The 19,240-nt window shown below is 36.3% G+C and overlaps 1 protein-coding gene across 14 annotated transcripts in view; it reads right to left on the bottom strand.

Annotated features, from left to right (window-relative positions):
- Tcf12 (transcription factor 12) overlaps positions 1 to 19,240 on the bottom strand; it is a 318,977-nt gene that overhangs the window by 13,168 nt on the left and 286,569 nt on the right. For 7 of the 14 annotated variants that reach the window (XM_074066035.1, XM_074066031.1, XM_074066032.1 and 4 more), the window contains 5 exons: positions 11,896 to 11,969; positions 10,838 to 10,909; positions 9,857 to 10,063; positions 2,660 to 2,774; positions 1,686 to 1,848 (listed from right to left, as the gene is read on the bottom strand). In XM_074066035.1, coding sequence (XP_073922136.1) covers positions 1,686 to 1,848; positions 2,660 to 2,774; positions 9,857 to 10,063; positions 10,838 to 10,909; positions 11,896 to 11,969 — 631 coding nt within the window. The remainder of the gene's footprint in view (positions 1 to 1,685; positions 1,849 to 2,659; positions 2,775 to 9,856; positions 10,064 to 10,837; positions 10,910 to 11,895; positions 11,970 to 19,240) is intronic. The other 7 variants (XM_074066039.1, XM_074066037.1, XM_020185571.2 and 4 more) reach the window with 3 other exon arrangements.

Here is a 19,240-nt window from a genome sequence, read left to right as displayed (position 1 = left end):
CTTCTCTATGGCCTTCACAATCCTTGTAAAAATGAAGTATACAATAGCTTCTTACTGGCTAAACATCAAAAATTACACAAATACATTTTTTGATAATAGTAACTGACTCTTTCACTTCAAAGGGGCCTTCAAAAACCAAATGGGTTCACAAGCACCATCTTCAGATTATTACCACAAAAATACTCTAATAGAAAATCTCTTTTTACAGAAGGAGGAGCTGGTCTCAATGAGCTGTGGTAACTTGTCCAAGGTTACTGGCCAGTATGTGATGAGACATGATTCAAACCTCAATTTATCCAAAGACCACATTATACCCTATTAATTAGTATTAAGTGTTAGCAAATGATTGTATTGCCTCTCAATTTCTGATGACCACAGCAAACTATGTGCTGGTCACCTGTTTTTACAATTAAAAAATTTTATTGGGCCAGCTATACTCATTTGCATATATTTGCATATGAATATTGTCTCTGGCTACTTTTGAACTGTAATGGCAGAACTGTGTAGTTGCGACAGATAAAATGGTCCATAAGGCCTAAAATATTTACTATCTGATACTTTACAGAGAGTCTGCTGACTCTCAGTGCAAAAGATGAGGTGATGCATGTGGAGGAAAGATGCAAATTATTTCCCTTAAAATTCTTTTGAAATAATAAAACTGTAAGTTAAAGTGCCTCAAAAGAGTGGTCTCGGATTGCCTGGCCCAGACTTTACTTCCTCATTTGCATTCTTCAGATGAGTAAAATGCATACTAAAATGACTGCATTAGGATGTTAAGAATTCATTTTTCTCAGGAGAAATGTTTAGGGTGAACAATACTGAGAATGTGAAAAGGCAGAGGGACACCGTCTAAGTACATGAATGGCAGAAAGGACCTCACTGGCTCTTTTAGTTATTTCCACCATACTAGCCATTGTAATCTCCTTTGTACCGAAATTCAATACAAAACCCAATGTTTTGATACCTGTATGTGGTATATATTATTGATAAATGGATACATGGGTCACCAATACATTAAATCATCTCCTTGTAATGTAGAACTAGAATAAAACTCACTGAGGTATTTGGCACCTAAATTCATGCTTGAGAGCAAAATTAAGTCTAATTTCTAGACAACTTTCTCTGACTACATGGGCCATGTAGTCTCTGAGGCAACTACTCAAACTGGCCAATGTAATGCAAAAACCAGACACAGACAACATGAAACTAAAGAGTACTAATAGTTTTCAAATGAAAGTTTATTTATAAAAATAAGCAACAGGCTATACTGGCCCTTAGACCACAGTTTACTGAGAACTGGTTTAAACTATACCAGAGTCACACCATATAATTAGCTCTTATTCAATAGATCAAATTTTCACTGACTGACTATATCTAAATGAGCCACACACAATTCATTTTAGCTGTTTTACCCTCTATAGTTGTCTTATAGACTATACACAACTCAAGGCAAGAAAAGTAGTTCTTTTTGATATGTAGACAATGAAATGGTGATATAAAACAAAACTTTGGAGTCAAACCTTCATATTCCTCCTTTTCAGGAATAATGTGAGGGCTAAATGGGGTACACATTGATAAAAATCCAAACACAGTATCCACAACATAGCTGGCAGTTAATAAATGCATGATACCTTCCAACTTCCCAAGTCTTGTTTCACCCACAGCACGTGAGTGAAATTCAATACCTTGTTCTGCCTCTGGATGAGACCTTGATGTCTTTTTGGGAGGATTCGTCATCTGACTTCATGTCATCTGATGAAGGAGGTTCATGAAGGTTTTCATCCTTCTCTTTGTTTTCAGTCTTGATTTCTGTTGGAACAACAGTTCCAGACTGACTTTGCAAACCACCTAACAAAGAGGCAAAGGAAACAAAGCAAATGACAGACTTACAAATTCCAACTAATACAGTGAAAAGCTTTCTAGACGGTGAATATCCTTAGTTGTTACAGGGCTCTGAAGGAATCCACAAATATAGGAAACTGTACCATTTAGAGGTGGAAAGAACTGATAGTCTAATGCTCATTCTCAGACACTATTTAACACATTATCAAGGTACAGGAAACGTGACACATTTTAGAAACTAACTTCTACTAAAGGAAATAAGCTTAACATTTTCCCAGATAAACAAATAAAACAGCATCAAGGTTAAATATAACTGGGAGAACTTTACTTCAGTGGTCTTAGGTATTACCTATGTACTTGTACTTTACTTATAAACTCTATTCTAACATTGACCACAGCTTGCTTTTTTATCAAAATTGTATGCATTTCCAATTATAATCTCAAAGACAACATTTACCATCATTCAGGGATCTCAGAATACTCAGAAATATCTTTCTCAGTAACTCCAGAGACCCTGCAGGCTGACTCATGAGAGGAAGTAATTAGGGAAGAGGCAGGATAGAAGCAGACATATAAAAAGATAACCTAAATACTGAACAATGGTTTGCACGTGGCTCTACTCATCCACAGTTATCTATGATTGGCCTAGCCAAATGGATTGAATGGGATGGTAGGTAGCTACACTCCACAGCCGTGTGGCTCATGGCATTACTGTTTGGAATCCCCCACTCAAGGCGACTTTTGATTCATAGACATTAGTCTGGCTGTGAGATGCTATCTCTTCTCCATTACTGCTGAAAAGTGACAGTACAGTTACCTCTGTAATTTTCTTGTGTTTTATGGTTCAGGTCTGTGCTTGAAGCAGAGACAGTATTAGACAGGACTGAATGATTGCCATTGAGACTAACAGAATCTTCTCGATGAGTTCCAACCTAAAATGAAAACAAAAAAAAGAGGTCAAGAGCTGTCCACTTTTTTCTTTCTTCTTAACATGGAGTCTTGTTATGTTGCCAGGGTGTCCCTGACCTCCTAGACTCAAGTGATTCTTTCCTGCCTCAGCTGGGTTTGTAGGCACATGACACTGAGCCTGGCTTTGTCCAAGACTTTGATAGGATTTAATAGAGAATACAATATTGGGCTGGAGGAGTGGCTCAGTGGTAAGTGTGAGGCCTGAGTTCAAATCCCAATACTGCCCCCTCCCAACAACAACAGAACAGAGAAAATATAGTATCATTCATCAGAATTCAACAGCTGTTTCGGACAACACTTTTCAGGTTTTTGGTGAGAATTTCAAAATACTTGAGAGTAGTATTGCTTTTGAATCAAAACAAAATGTTACTCAAATTTTAAATTTTGGGCTGGTGGTATGGTTCAAGTAGTACAGTGCCTCGCTCTGAGTTCAAATCCCAGAACCACCAAATCGATCGATTATAATCAATCAGTCAATCAATCAATCAATCTCAGAGAGGGTTGCTGTGAGAAGCCAAATAAGCTAGTAGAGATAAGGCATTTTATAAGCCAGAAAGCACTACATAAATCTGAAAAACTTATTAAAATATGCACAACTCTGTATTCAACAAAACACTGCCACATTTCAAGCACTGATAGTATTTATCTAACTTTGGCAAGCTCTTTCACATATATTTTTCTTCTGCCACCCTTCAAAAATTTTTAAGAGAGCAGTAAAAGTAACACGTAATCAAAGTAACTTAAAAGTTTTGAATTTCCAAGCAACAAAACTCCTGTATGTTCATTCTCAAGCTTTAATCAAACCTAACACAGTCACTGCTAACCTGAAATAGGAAGGTAAAGCATACAAATACTACCAGGTTAGCTGCTGTGGTTTTATTATAATATTTAGCATTATTGGTGGTACTGGGCTTGAACTCAAGAGTCTTACGCTGGCCAGGCAGCCACTCTACTGGCTTGAGCCATACCCCCAGCTAGTGCAGTATTTTTAGAAAAACTTGAGGAAGCTTTTTATTAGACTAGTAACAGAAGTGTCAACTAGAAGATTAAGCCTTTAATTAAATAGGTTTATTGCCTGGAGCTATACACAAGAACCAATATTTTTCAACAAATTCTTCAATCCTACTAAATTATCAAGCTTAGAATCCCTCTTGAGTAATTAATACAGCTTTGATCTTTTATGACTTTGTATGGATTTTACCCCAAGAAATATAAATGTCCCCACGCAAGTTTATCCTTTGGTTTCCTGTGAGCTAAACAAAAGAGACCAAAGTAAAGTTTTAGGCATTGCAGGCCACCTGGCAGTGGGCTGGATTAAAATGTCAATTGTTCCACCACACTTTTAAAGAAATATTTGTCTTTCATCCTTGTTCTTTTCTTTTCTTTTTTTACACTACTGGAGTTTGAACTCAGGGCTTTGTGCTTGCTAGGCAGGCGCTGTACTGCTTGAGCCACACTTCCAGTCCTTCATCCTTCTTCTTATTTTTAATGCACACTTTAAAAAACTCACTTACTGTACTCTTAACTACTTTAAAAATCATTTGAGGGTTAGTTATTGCTGAGAATTGTTTGCATCACTGTTCCTTTGGATATTCAGAAATTGACTATACCTTTCTTCTAAACCGCATAAATTCCATCATGCATTAGAATCATGAAAATCTTAGAGCTGGGAGAGGAACCACAAAAATTTAGGCAGACTTTCAGCCCTCTTCCCACATTCTCAAAGTTTCAGCTTTTAGATTCATCCTCCACCCAAAACACTTTGGAAAAAATCAAAAGAACTTAGCTTGATGACCAGTGAAGAAGATTGTGAAAATGGTATTGAAGAGAAAAATCTATTTTTAAAATGTTTCATGAAATCCTGTCTCTAAGGCATACTAGTCATGTTTATTCTTAACACATGAGTGCCTTTTTGCTAACTACAGACTACTCAATGATTTAAGAGGAAGGTCAGTTCAAAATCCTGTATTATAAAAATAGACATGGGATAAACACAATCTATAGCTGCAAATTCCTTGGAACCTTAGAAGCCAAGGTCTATTCTAAAGATAAATACCACTAGAACAATTTTGACCAGCTCAGGAAATCTTTGCTGGAAGAACATAAAAGCTAAATATTTCTTCGTCCATCTTTCAACTTCCCATGATCTTTGGTAATATGTGTTACTTTTGTCTTTGCTTAGCATTTTGAATCATCACACCAAGTACTTTAAAGGGAAATAGACTTTTAAAATTTAAACTTTAAGTGTATATTTGTTATATATGGCACATGTGAAACTCAGAGCTCTGTAAGACAATACCATCAAACACTAGCAACAGAAATTTCACTCAAGTGATAATGCATATGCTGAATTTTGATTTCCTTTTATTTCATTAGTATAATTTTTTTTCTAGAACTCAACTAATAAAAACTATTCTACTACCTTCTTTCTGATGAAAGGGTTGGCAGACAAAATCATCCAAGCAATAAATTTTAAGGATTCTGTCTTTTTCATAAGGGAAATTAAAAAGATTGCTCCATTTGTTTTGGAATATAAATCCAGTAAATATTTTTTGCCTCTGTGGAATACTAAAACTAAGGATTTTCTTACATGAGCCTATATTTATTGGCTTCCAAAAGAAAAAAAAATTTAATTGGCACACATAGCATATAAACTTTTAAAAAATGGTCTCAGACCAGCAGAGAGCTTGGAGTCTGGAGTTTTTCATGTTAATGAAGTTAGCAGGAACTTTTTCTTTGTAACCTGATTCCCCTTGCAAATGGCCCTCATATATTTTCTGGAGAATTTGACTTTCACAGTTTTTATAGCTCTCTTTAACCCTTGCTCACCCTGGCCTCCACATCCCCGGCTTTAATCTGCTGCTCCACATTCAAATGTCTCTGTCTACATACACAACAGGTGTATAAACAATTCTTTGTCTGAGCCTCAGCCTGTGGGGCCAGCCAGATAGGACCCAGTTTAATTGTTCACCTCGTTAGCATACAGCTGACAGGCTGCTACTTCTGGGGAGTAGCGGGGAAGGCAAACCCCTCCAAACCCTTTGGCTTCTCTGCTCTAAACTCCAATTATTATTATGAAGAGCCCCATTTCAGAATTAAAAGGCCCATCCCATTAAGTGACATCATCCTGCATACTGAATTTTCATCATCTGTGTATAGCCTGACTTCTGTGGGAGCACCCAACAAGAACTTGGTTTCCATTTATTCTGGCCAATGGTTTTAGCACTCACAATGGAAAAATGTTAACTCTAATTAGTTATGAATAAGAGGTCTTGTGAATTAAGGGGCAGACTGGAAACTACTCACTGTGAATTCCTCTGAGTGTGAATTGTATTCTAATAATTTGTTCAATTCACGGAATACTAATGATTTAAATTAACCAGTATGAACTCAACGACTGATTAAAGGGACTTTATATACTGTCCACCACAAAGTATTTTGTTTCAACAGGGGTTTTATTCTAGAAACTTGGTAGTACTCCATCTCTTATGTTTCCCTTTTTAAATGATATTTCCATAAATGTATAAACTTTATGGTTTTTAAACTTTTAAAGAGTTGGCATTTTCAATAATTTTTAATTTAAAAGTGGTATCAAAAACCTTAAGAAGCATTGAAATGTGCAGTTAATGAAAATAAAGATTTTAGAAATTGCCTATTTAGCAGAAAAACTGGATTGAAATAATAAGAGTTGTTAAAAGGAAAATTCTTCCATTCAGTTAAAACTTCAGACTCAAAATTTTGTACAGTATATAAACCCATGCTACTAACATTAGCTATGTTTGTCCAAATGGAAGGTTAAAAATATTCTGAATTTATTTTGATCAGTGACAAAAAAGTTGAGATAATTTTGAATAAAATATTATCTATTTGCCTGACAGCAAAACCCTCAAGTAATGCCCCCCCCACCACAAATAATTAAAGATGAAAGTGTCACCATGGAGCTCTCTCATTGAACCTAGGTATTTAGACATCATAGCCATAAACAGATGTGATACAAAACAACTATACTGCTGAGACTCTGTATATTACCCAAATGATATCAAAGATTCTATTACTCATTTCTCAGTTTTCTACTTCACATTTTTCTCCCTGTCAGCAGTGTATCTTATACTAAACAAGTGGGAGTGAAACTAAAACCATGCACTAACACTTTAATAGTTCTAAATAGCCTGATTTTGTGCTTTAAATTTTAAGTGATACATCAGTTTCACATACTAATGACAGTGTTTGGCAGAAACTCTTTAAGTTTTATATTTACTTGAGGCAAATACAGAGAAATAAATTAAAAATATAGGAAATTAAGTAAATGAAAATATTAACCCTATCCAAAAAATAAAAGCAAATATTAAAAGATGCCAGGCTGGCTACAGTGATTATTCAAAAAGAAGTAGGAATTACCCATTTCCTCGTTTGTCTTTCTAATATAATTGTCTTTCAGGAAATTTAACTTTTTTTTTTGGGTGGTACTGGGGCTTCACACTTGCAAGGTAGGTATTCTACCCTTCCAGCCATGCCTTCAGCGAAGTGTTTATGTACATTAGGTTAAAATATGTTAAAAGTCTGTGACTGAAATCTCGTTTAATTCTAAATGGATGCTAGTCACATATGTCCAGTTAAAAGAATGAAGTCTTTTGATATCGACTCCTCTTAACATGTATTTTGGGTAGATGACAGTCTTAACAAACATTCATTCGAGTGATATACTGAACAATAGCTTGGGTTTCCTTGCTACCATCTTGACACTGCTGCTCTGGGTAAAGTCAGATTCACTCTACATTTCAGAAGGCCCTTCTTTCTAGAATATTCTAGGCTATTTTTATGATTTTTCCTTTTTAAGAATATCTCTGGCAGAGCCTTTGTTGATGCTCTGAAGTAGCAATTGAGCAACACTTTCTTAGGGGATGTAGTGTGAGCTATTTTCTTAGTTAAAAGTTTCAGGGCAATTATCTAAGGAAACAATTACTCCTCCTACTGGTCCTTTTAATTTATTTATTTTGGTGAACTGGTGTTTGAACTCAGAGCTTCACTCTTGGAAAAGGAAGCACTTTACTGCTTGAACCATACTTCGAATCCATTTTGTTCTGGTTATTTTGGAGATGGGATTTCTTGAACTATTTGCCTGGGCTGGCCTCAACCTGATCTTGATCTCAGCCTCCTAAGGAGGTAGAATTATAGGCATGAGCTACTGGTGTCCAGCCTACCAATCCTTTTAAAATGCACTAGGTTTCTACAAGGCTTTTGAGGACTATATTTTGAAAAATATTTTTTCTTACCAAGGCATATTTTCAAAGTCGGTAAAAACAAAAATTGGAAAAACCTTAAAGGGGTGAATTCAAGTATGCCATATTGATATATTGTAAGAACTTCTGTAAATGCCTCAGTGTGCCCCCACCCAGCACAATAAAAAAATTAACACATACACACACACACACAAAACTTAAAAAAAAAAACACTTCTTAAGACAGAAGTTCCATTTTATAGAAACTCCACACTTAGGGAGGAGATAGAGATACATCAAATATTGTAGCAGGTAAGCTGCACTAGAAGAAGTGAGTTAGTAACAGTGAAGAAGTGAAAAATGATTACGAGAGGAGGAATAAGAACTGCAAATGCTGCAGATGAGACCTCGGGATTCAGGTCTAAGGATTTTCAAGTCATTCTTCTAAATAAAGATAAATAATGTTTCAGCAAATATTAATAATCAATTGCTATTCTGCAAAATGCCGTTCTGTTAGTCTTATTATGCCACTACAATTATTTTAGCACTATCACTAATAATGATGGCAATATATCCTCTCATATTTCTCAGTTTAATAATTCATACATGGTTGCATACTTAGTAGTTTATCAACAGCAATAAAAACTAACATAAAAGAAGCGTGAATTCCAAGATTTCCTGACATTAAAAACAAAACACTATGGTTGTTAAGATAGATGTCATCTATGCTGTGGAAAATACTGTTCTCAGAACCCAGGCAGACCTGTTGGGTGTTTACTTTGGAGGCTCTAAAATGAGTAAAAATGGCAGTTTGACATGCGAATGAGGAAATCTGGAACCAATCCTATTTTATACAACACAAGCCCTCAGCATTTAGGCCATTTAATTACTTGGGTAATAGATGAATTTTGGCCTTGATCACATGGTTTACAGCTAGAAATTTATTTCTTAGGAAACTATTTCACAGCATGCAGTCACTTTTAAAAACTATGCCACAAACAAGCAAACACATGGTATCAGTTAGAGAGCAGGTTCAAAAAGAACTTCAATCCTTTAAAAAACAATTTGTGTAAAAAAATGTAAGACATTCAGCAGAGGATTTTTTGATGTGTATGGCTGTGGAAGTCTATCCTTTTTCTCCCTAAAGAATGCTCATTTTCTTTTTCCCCCGAAGATGGACTGAATTATTTTATTCTCTTTGTTACTTAAATTACAGCTATGCTGAAAACTACCTCCCCCCTCCCCATGCTTTCTTCCTTTGGGGATAAAATTTAAATATGGACCTGTACAAATTACTGTTTCACATTTTTTTCTGTGTTGAAGGCAGGTTCCAGATTATAATAAACAATTTTTTTCTAGGCTAGGACTTTTGAAATTTAGTTTTACTTTACTGCTTTGACTATTCAGACTTACATCTTACTATTTCAAGGCACAAACTGTTGTCCCAATTATTACACATTTGGAAGGGTTGGTGGAGTGGGTCAAGTGGTAGAGCACCTGCCTAGCAAGCATGAGGCCCTGAGCTCAAGCCCCAGTACCACCAAAAATAAAAAACAAACAAAAAAAACCCACATCTGGAAAATCCAAATCTAAGCTAAAATGATCTCTGTTCAAAGTTTCTTTTTGTATGGGGCCACTACAGGCTTTTTAGGGCCCAATACTCAGCCAATACCTTGCCCACAACGATAAAGGAAAATTTTCAAAGTCTTTTTTTAAACTTTCCTTTCAAAAAGGAGACCCTTTTTCACCACGATTTTAAGAAAAACATTAAGGAGAATAGGCTTTGGGAGTTACTAAAAATAATGTATAAGGTGAGCAGTATTTTACCATCGAAGCTGATCGGCTGTTTGTAACAAGGCTTGATCCTCCATAGTTGGAATTGAGGCTTCCAATTGGTGCATTATGGGATGGTCCCAATAAACTGTGTATGTCACTGTGACCAGCAGGCAAACTGGTAGAGGGTCCCACAGCATGGTTCCGCAGCACATGGATAGCATCATCTAGTCTGTCTAAACGATCTTCCATTCGAGACTGCTGTAAGGATTGAGAAAAAGAAATGGGTGGTTACTGCTGGTATCTGTTCAAGTTCTTAAGCTGCTGTGTTTCCTACTTTGGGATATATGGAAGATAGCAAGTGAAATGCAATTATCAAGTAGCTTCAAAACCAACTATCTGCTCTACAAATCAACCACAAAAAAAAAGAAAGGCTATCTGCAGGGCCTATCTAAATTTTCAAAGCTTAAGAAACAAATCACTGCTTTGTAAAATGAATTTACCAGTCTGCCTCGAGATTATTTCTTTTAGCTTCTGCAAAAGATGAAGGCTACTATGTTGGTACTCAATTATAGTTGATTTAAAAAAAAAGGTAAGATTACTTTAATAATGATCTTTGAAAGATGTCAGTTTGGAGAAGGGTCCTTAAATCCATCAAGTTTAAGCTCTAATTTTGTCTTAGGTAAATAAAGCACACCTGTGTTAAATGGTGAACAGACCCAGATAAGCTCTTTAACAAAACTGAAGAAATAACATTGTCTGTCTGTGGATACACACATCCCATACACAAACATATTAGAATTTTAAAAATCAAAAGCACATGCCAGTAGAGCTTTAAAAAAAAAAAAATCCACTCTCAACAACACAGAAGACAAAAAGTCTACTCTTACATATGTTAACAAAACCTGAAATGGTCAATCCTTTGATTTTAAAAGACTCTGGAGCCTGTATAGTTTGACGATTTTAAATGGGTAATGGGAAGTATAAGTAATCGAAACACAAAAAAATAAAGGCACCATCTAAAAGAAATAGTACCTCACAGACATCCTTTAAGAAGGACATTGCATCTTGCAAATGCTCGTGAAGTTGCTGCTCAACTCGATTTTTCTGGCAAAGTCAAGACAGAACAGGAGGCAAAGCACAGGTTAAGATTAACTCCAAAAGAGATGAGGAAATAGCTGATGTGCATGTCGGCATAACATGTTAGTGAAGTTAGCATGGAGACCTGGGAGATCTACTTGTATTAAGGTTTGAGAAGGCTGGGATTTCACAGGGAAGTCACAAAGTTAGCATCTAAATGACACACACTGCTTATATTTGCTTGCAAAATATCTGAGAAGAAAACTTTCTCTCATTTTAAAATGTTCTGTTAGTCACAGAAAAAGAACATTTCTATTTGCAACCTGGAATTATTAAATGATAGCATGATTTAGCATTCCATCAAACCAACTGTATTTTTTAAATTTATACTTTGTAATTCTAGGTTACAAATGTAAGCACATGAAAGTAACAGTAGTTAACATTCAACCACAAATTCTTCACCCTGGTGTACCTAGAAGGTTCCTTTACTGATTCATTTGTCTGGCAAACAGTATTTTGCTTATATGACTTGTACAATACATTCTTTGTTAATAAGAAAACATGGGAAATAGCACTTTCATGGCAAAAATAACTGATATTCGCTTAAAAAGTTTTAACGTAAATGTAACTATACAGTATTATCGTGATTTTTGTACTAGTACTTTTAACTTTCTTACTTTTAGTTTTGTCTTTTAAAAAAGTTTCCTTTTGTACATAAACAGTACAGAAAAATTAAGACCTTAAATTTTCAAAGAAACAAAAATCCTGTAACACGACTTTAATACCAGTTGTTCTGACACCAGATGGCAAAAGCAATACCCAATGTGTCTCATTTTGTTCAACTTAATCAGGCCATTTGTTAGCAAAGAATTCGTGTGTAATGCTATCCTACTGTTTCTTCACTGTTACATAAGAACTACTAAAAACAAAAACAAAAACAAAAAATCCCTCTAACTATAGCTACAATCCAGTAAGACCTGTAGCACCTGAAAAGACCTATAAGAAGCTCTTACCAGGGAGTGGAGCGAGTTTTCATAGCTTGGGGATGAAGGAGCCTGTCCTCCAGGTCTGGGCCACTGACTGGTACCTGTTAAAACCCAAAAGCACCCACACACCTTGGTTAACTCAGTGATCATGATAATGTTCTGAAGGAAAGGGTAAAGGAATTGCGAATAAGTTACATGAAATGTTTTGTTCAGCCTTTAGCATAGTATAAGTGACTTATAAACCTAATAAATTAAAAAATCTTTCATTATTAATACAATAATGTTGGGAGCTGAGGAAACACAGAGAAAAAACATACCTTAAAATGTAACATAGTTTTTCATATTTTTAGACTATGTCCACATGCATATGTATCTTGAGAAAATACATTTCTCATGTACATCTTTTTTTTCTTTTGTCCTCTTCTCTACCATGGTTTTATAGTCTTTGATAATGTTAACAATGATAACTTTAATACTTACCTGTTTTTATGTGTCAGAATTTGTTTAACCTCCCATTACCTCATCACTGGACATTTTGGTTGCTATTAGTTATTATGAATGATGCTATAAAAAGCATTGCCATATTTTTCTTGGGCAGGATAAATTTCAAGTTAAAAAGCACTTCTGAATTAAAGGATATACACATTTTTATGATCCTTAATTCACAAGGTCAATTGCTTTACAAATGGTAACAATAACAATGCATTTAGCAATGCACAGATGAGCCAATTTCAAATGTCTATAAATGCATTTGGGGTCATTGTTGAAAATTTTTCCAACACAATCTATACCAAGATGCATTATTTAATTTCAGAAAATATCATTTTGAAAAGTTTTGTTAAATGCTGTTTATTCTTTAATGTTAGGAAAGTAGAAATGTAAAAAAAAAAATGAAGACAAAAAGAAAGTGTACAAGTTCATAAAGAATGAGTGTGGGGGTACAGCTCAGTGCTTAGCATGTGCAAGTCTAATCCCCAGGATCAGAAAAAAAAAGAAAAAAATCCATGTGTTGGGAAGGATGCAATGGTTTAACTGTCTTGCCAAAATAATTTTTAAAAGAAAAAGGCCAAACAACTATTTCATTATTGTTCATCTGAAAAAAAGTTATTTACAGAAAATAATAAAGACCAGTCATTAAATATACATTATTGTTTCTTTCTTTTTGGCAGCACTATGGTCTGAGCTCAGGGCCTTACACTTGCAAGGCAGGCACTCTACCACTTGAGCCACCCTGCAGCCATACTTTATTGTTCTTAAAAGCTTCAATGACAACCTCAATTATATTGGAAATCTAAGTGGGAAACTGAAAGTTTACATAGTTTGCATATTGCTGTGTGTATGCTAAGACAGCTGTTACTATAGGTCTCTGGATCATAGTTAGGAAGCTAAAGATAATGTAACACTACAACTCATTTGTTATCTCAGAAAAGCTTAAGTTGGAACAATTACATTCATTTTAGCTTAACAACATCATTTAACAACTGAGCCACCTGTGAACCATCCTTCAACCAATTTCATACATTTTGCAACTTGAAAAGTTGTGATACACAGACTCTTAATAACCCAATTAGATTTCATAACAAATTATATGCATAACTGAATTTTCAATGCTAAAACTGTGAGAAAAATACATACTATGTCTTTTAGATAATTTCTTTTTACTAACGAGCAAATTATAAACGAATTACTTGGACTACCATTAAAAGGCTTCTTGCTAGACAAAGAAATATAAATCAATCACATAAACAAATTATGGAAGATCTACTATTGCCCATTGAAACAGAGACTCATGGACCACTTTTATAATTAATTAACAAGTAGAATTTAGCAAGCCAGAAAATTTAGCAACTATCTGAAAAATACATATATAAAAATAAGCAACCAATCAACCAACACTTTAACACAATCTCAGTGCAGTATGCTGAGTGAGCACTGATAGAGAATCATGAATTTTAGGTGGAGAGGCTAATCATAGTCTATTCTGAAGAAGACCCTAAATTATTGAAAAAAATCATTTTGATCATTTTGCTCCACTCTCCTCCCAACCCTGTTGGGTGATCAGCTTGTGATAGAAGCCAGATCTCAAATTATCCAGTTTTCAGGAAATATAAATGCAAGTTTTATGTTTAAACACCTCAGAATGGCCAGTATGCTTGTAGAGGCTTTGTAAAACAGGTAATTTTTGTGATGCTTCCCTAGTTTATTTTTGAGAAATTAGACATACACAACAAGTTACCCACATAAGAAATCATATCAATCTATATTCTTTTCATTTTTCTTCTTTTTTTTTGGTAGTGTAGGGTTAGGCGGAACCCAGGGCCTTGCACATGCTAGGCAAGCACCTACCATTGAAGTATACACCAACCATACATTCGCAGTTTTTTGATGGTGATATGAAGAAATTATATGAAAGTCTACCCCTACAATATCCATTTAATTGGAAAAAATAGCCATGTGTTTAAGCCTATTTTGTTTTTATTATTATAGATTGGGCTCCCTGTTGTTATGCATTTGGTTAAATTAGAATCCTAATAGTGTTAAATCAATAATAAGATATCTGTTTAAACTTCATACAACTCTAAACTACATTTATTTCATGGATAAAGCTATATATAACTCTATCTAATCATTTTAAAATTTCATGCTATTGGTCATACAGAGGATGACTGGATGATTAGATAAAACAGCTCAGAAGTCAATACCATGGCCAGTAAAACTCAAAGGAGAGTACAGAAGTTTGGTTGAGGCTGAGGAGGAAGTTCAATGTGTAAAGTACTTGCCTAGCACGCAGAGGCCCTGGGTTTGATCCCCAGCAGTACACACACACACACACACACACACAACACACACGCACATACACGCACACAAGTTTAGTAGATACTAGAATCAGTGGATATATAATCTGGTTGATTCATATCGTCAGCTAATTTGTAATCTCTGGGTAGAAAAACATGAACACATAATTTTTTATTTTAACCTGCCTTATGAAGTTGATCCTTCAGAGTTATGAAAGCACTTACTTCACAAGCCTAAAGGCTTTCTGGTGCCAGCATTACATTATTACCAGCTCTAATGATGGATTTATCATGCAATAAATGAAAGAGGAAAAGTCAACATCCCAAAGCTTTTGCAATCCTCGACCACTGACTGATGACTTATTAGCTATGAAGAAGATCTTTTTTTTTTGGGGGGGGGTGTTCAAAATTCTGGACACCTGACACTAGCATGCACTAGCATGCACCTGACACTAGACAAACCTGTGGCTTTATGTCTTCATAAAACTAGTGTGTGAATAAGATATACAGATTCTGGCTTGCAATAATCCACTATAGGATTAATAAGTGACTATGGAGAAAGGAAAGTACAAAGACTGGAAACCTCAGGATGACTTAGAGACTCAGCTATTTTCCCTTCCCCAACAGTTGATGCACAGTGTTAGAAATATACAGAGGGTTTGGGCTTCTGCTTCCTTCCATTCAATGAGCAAAAATTTCAGTGATTCTATTTGGAAACAACTGCCCTTGACTTTTTATTGACTGACCACCATAAAATGCAGGTCTTAGTCTAAAAGGATTATAATAAACCTACTTGATATTAATGCTTATTGGAGCATTTCTAGAAAACGAGTTAGTGGGTAACTAGTGTAAGAGAGCTAAACTTTTTGGTTGAAAATCTGGAAAGGCTTTGATGATAAAGTCTAAATCATCCTGTATTTTGTATCTGTTTTCACTCCGAATAAGACTTACTATTTCACCTACTATAATTGGCTGATAAACCACCATTTTTTGCAGCTAAGAGAATTCCTAGGACCATTTACCCTTCCTTTCTTTCATTTTGTTTCTTTTTTGAGGGCAGGGTCTTCTATATAGCTCAGGCTGGCCTTGAACTCATGATCCTCCTACCTCATCTGGGATTACAGGTGTGTACACCATTGCACCTGGCTTCATATTTTCTTACTGGGTCAGCTATTTCTCTTTGTAAGCATGCCCTAAAGTCAAACTTTGATGAAATTTCCTCATGCTTGGGAATGGATAAACCTAAAGGAGCGTTCTGCTTTCCACAGTCTAGTTCCAACCACCTATCCATTTTCATGCTTTGCACTCCCACAAATGAATAATTTGGAAGGAGTCCCCTTAGTGACTGGATGAATAGGTCACACATATTCTTGCAACTGGATCATGGATCTTGGTTGTGCTCTTTCCTCATAACCAGAAAAATCCCTCTGCTCCTTTAAAAAAATCCTACCATTCATGGGGCTAGGTATGGTGGTACACGCCTACGTGGAAGGCAAAGACTAGAAGGATGGAGGCTCAAGGCCAGGTGAGGCAGAAAGCTGTAAGATCCCATCTCAACAAACAGGTCAAGCATGGTGGCACACACCTGTCATCCCAGCTGGGTGGGAGGCATAATTAGGAGGACTGTGGCCTGAGGCCAACTCTGGACAAAGCAGCAAGACCCTATCGAGAAATAAGAAAGAGAGGGAAGGAAGAAAGAAAAGAAGGAATGTTGGCCAGTGGCTCAAGTGAGAGACTTCCTGCCTCCCAAGTGTGAGGCCCTGAGTTCAAACCCCAGTACCACAAATAGCAACAAAATTAAAAAACATTCCCTTCATAAAACCTATCCTGACCATGCATTTAAAATCTTATTTTCTCAATTAGACTGAAAACTTGCTGAAGTCAGATAACTGATTTAGTACCAGGCATGCTGGCAGATTATAAAAATAAATATCTCATTGATTAAACCAGACCAAACTAAGGATTTAATTTTTACTGTGAATATTCTGAGGACTGCTACGGAACATTACAATTACTGAGCTTCTATTCACTGATATCCCAGAAGGAGGCAAAGAAAGGTAAAGGATGGCTTTGCTTGCTTGCCTGCCACGCCTCTTACCCAGCATGTGCTTCTAACACAAATGCTGGGTCTCCTCCCAGTGGGGTAGCACAGCCATTCCCCTCTTCTATCTTGCCGCCAGAGCCCTATTTTATTCGTAACAGGGTGTTGAGATGGGAGGGAGACCTGTTCTTTCCTAGTATGGACCACAGAGGATTTATTTTTTGGGATAAATTCTGCTACCTAAGATAAACACGGCAGTTCCATCTTTGTTACAAGCAACTGCACTATGCCCAGTGTTGGCCAATGAAACAAGGAGAAATCTGTTGAAGAGGCTTCTAGAAAAGACTTCTCAAGAAACAAGGAAGAGATGATCCTTTTCCTTCTGTTGGACACTGTTAGGTCTGCATGCAGTACTTCCTAGTGCTGTCACGCCATCAGCCTGAGAAACAATGGCTAAGAAAGGCAGGACCTCTGCTATACTGGGCCGACACCTTCCTTGCCTGCTATGGGCTTCGGTCACACAAGGTACCAAATGCTTATTGTTCCAGCCAGCTGGGATAAGCTTCTTTGTCTTTCACCCTAAAGCATACTAACTGGTTCAACAGAAGCTTTCTTATAACCACTCTCTAGGTAGGAGTGTATGCTCTTGGCCTGTAAAGTTCCCAAAGAAAATGAGGTGGATTTGACCAAGAATGACTGACTTAGAAGCTGCCTGTGTGGTTCTTGTACCTGTGTGTCTACCCCTCCCAAAGCATAAGGAATAGGGCAAATGCAGAAGACCAACCCACAGAACTGGCAGGACTTTTAATTCTAGTTAACAGTCCATTTGCCACACAAAGTACAAAATAATTTCCACATCTCACATAGGAGTCACTGGACTACTTTTTTTCACTTTTCCTTTTGACTATGAATACTTTATCACATAGTGCTTTCCTGTCTTCTTCTCTGTCTCTGTTCTGCCATGGTGTCTGTGCACACATGTGCAATGCAGGAAGCACAGAGATAAGAAACAAGCAGTAGACACAGAAGACAGGATAGATGCACCTCTATAAAATCAGTCTTTGAGTTGATGTTTCAGCAGAAGTACCTGAAAGAGTTTCTTTGATGGTGACTGCTGAACTGAAAAAGAAATCTATTAATATTTTCATTTTATAATTCAACTATCTACATTTTCATTAATCAGCTGAATTATAGGGGAAAAAGAATATCATCCCTTAAACATCAAACACCAATGGAAAAGGAAATTTGAGATATGCTAGGGACTGTTATTTTATTTTTTCTCCTTTTTTTTTTTTTTTCATTTTTCTTTTATTATTCATATGTGCATACAAGGCTTGGTTCATTTCTCCCCCCTGATTTTTTCTCCTTTTTAACTCATGTTCTTTCACAGGTAGACATTGAGCTCCATGACATATTTCTTCCCCAGTGTTAATTAAAAGTAAAGGGACTCTTGGGTTGCTGCCTTGCTTGACAGAGAGGAGAAGCACTGGGGAGGTACAGTAAGGGCAGATACAGACACCTCAGAGGAGAAAGTGAAAACAGGCTATGGCAACAACACTGATAATTTTAGTAAAATCGTGCCAAGAGGGGGAGTAGGGTTAAAGTTACTTCATTCTTTCTGTAATTTCAGCTCCGTTAAACAACAACTCTAAGTCAATGGGTCTTTCATAGTCTTGTCTATGTGAGGAACAGCTGCTCAACTTTTACTAGACAGCTGAGGCCATGGTGTCTGAGAAAGAAGCACAACCTGCTCTATCTGAGAGCAGCTGCCTGGAGCCCATCATCTCCACGCCGGAGTGCTTCTCAGCAGAGCCACAGGCACAACGCACAGGTGACATTGAGGCCTGACTCCTCAGACCTCAGTGTTTCAGAAAAGCCCACGAAACACAAAAACAATGAATAACAACAAAACCACTTGGACCTAACCAGTGGTTTGCTCAGGAAAAAAACAATTATTTCTGAGGTCAACTGTTGTTAGAAAAACATGGCAACTTTACTCAAGTTGTCTAATGGCTTTTTCTTCAAAAGTGAAAAAAAAAAATAGTACTTTTTTCCCCCTTCAGCAAGTGTTTTCTCCAAATATTGCTTTGAAAATCATAGGTCCAGTTTTAAATTATAGCTTAAGAGAAAAGCTTCACATTTTCAATTCCAATGACAGTAACAATACTTGTGTTTCAACAAATGCATACCATACGATGACAGTGTCCAGAATGTGACAAAACTAATGTCAAAAAGTCAGGGGAAAGTAAAGTGAATGTGAGAATCACTTATGGATCTCCACTCATAGTATTCGCCCTGTTCATGGAGAGTTCTTTCCCTTAGAAGACAAACTACATCATCACCAAGAACTTTTTTATATATGGGAAAACATAACTGACTAGATTTAACAACAATAAAAAGACTAATAGAAAGAGTATTCATCCTGAGTCTTATACATGATACATAGTAAGTGCAGACAGCAAGACACACATGTATTTACCCTGCCCGCTCCCCGCCTGGGGATCAAACCTAGGGCCTTCTGCACACTAAGCACACA

This window comes from Castor canadensis, chromosome 2, assembly GCF_047511655.1.
Source record: "Castor canadensis chromosome 2, mCasCan1.hap1v2, whole genome shotgun sequence".
NCBI classification, from domain to species: domain Eukaryota; kingdom Metazoa; phylum Chordata; class Mammalia; order Rodentia; family Castoridae; genus Castor; species Castor canadensis.
The sequence above is the reverse complement of the archived record's forward strand: the minus strand, read 5'-3'. Positions and strand labels throughout refer to the sequence as shown.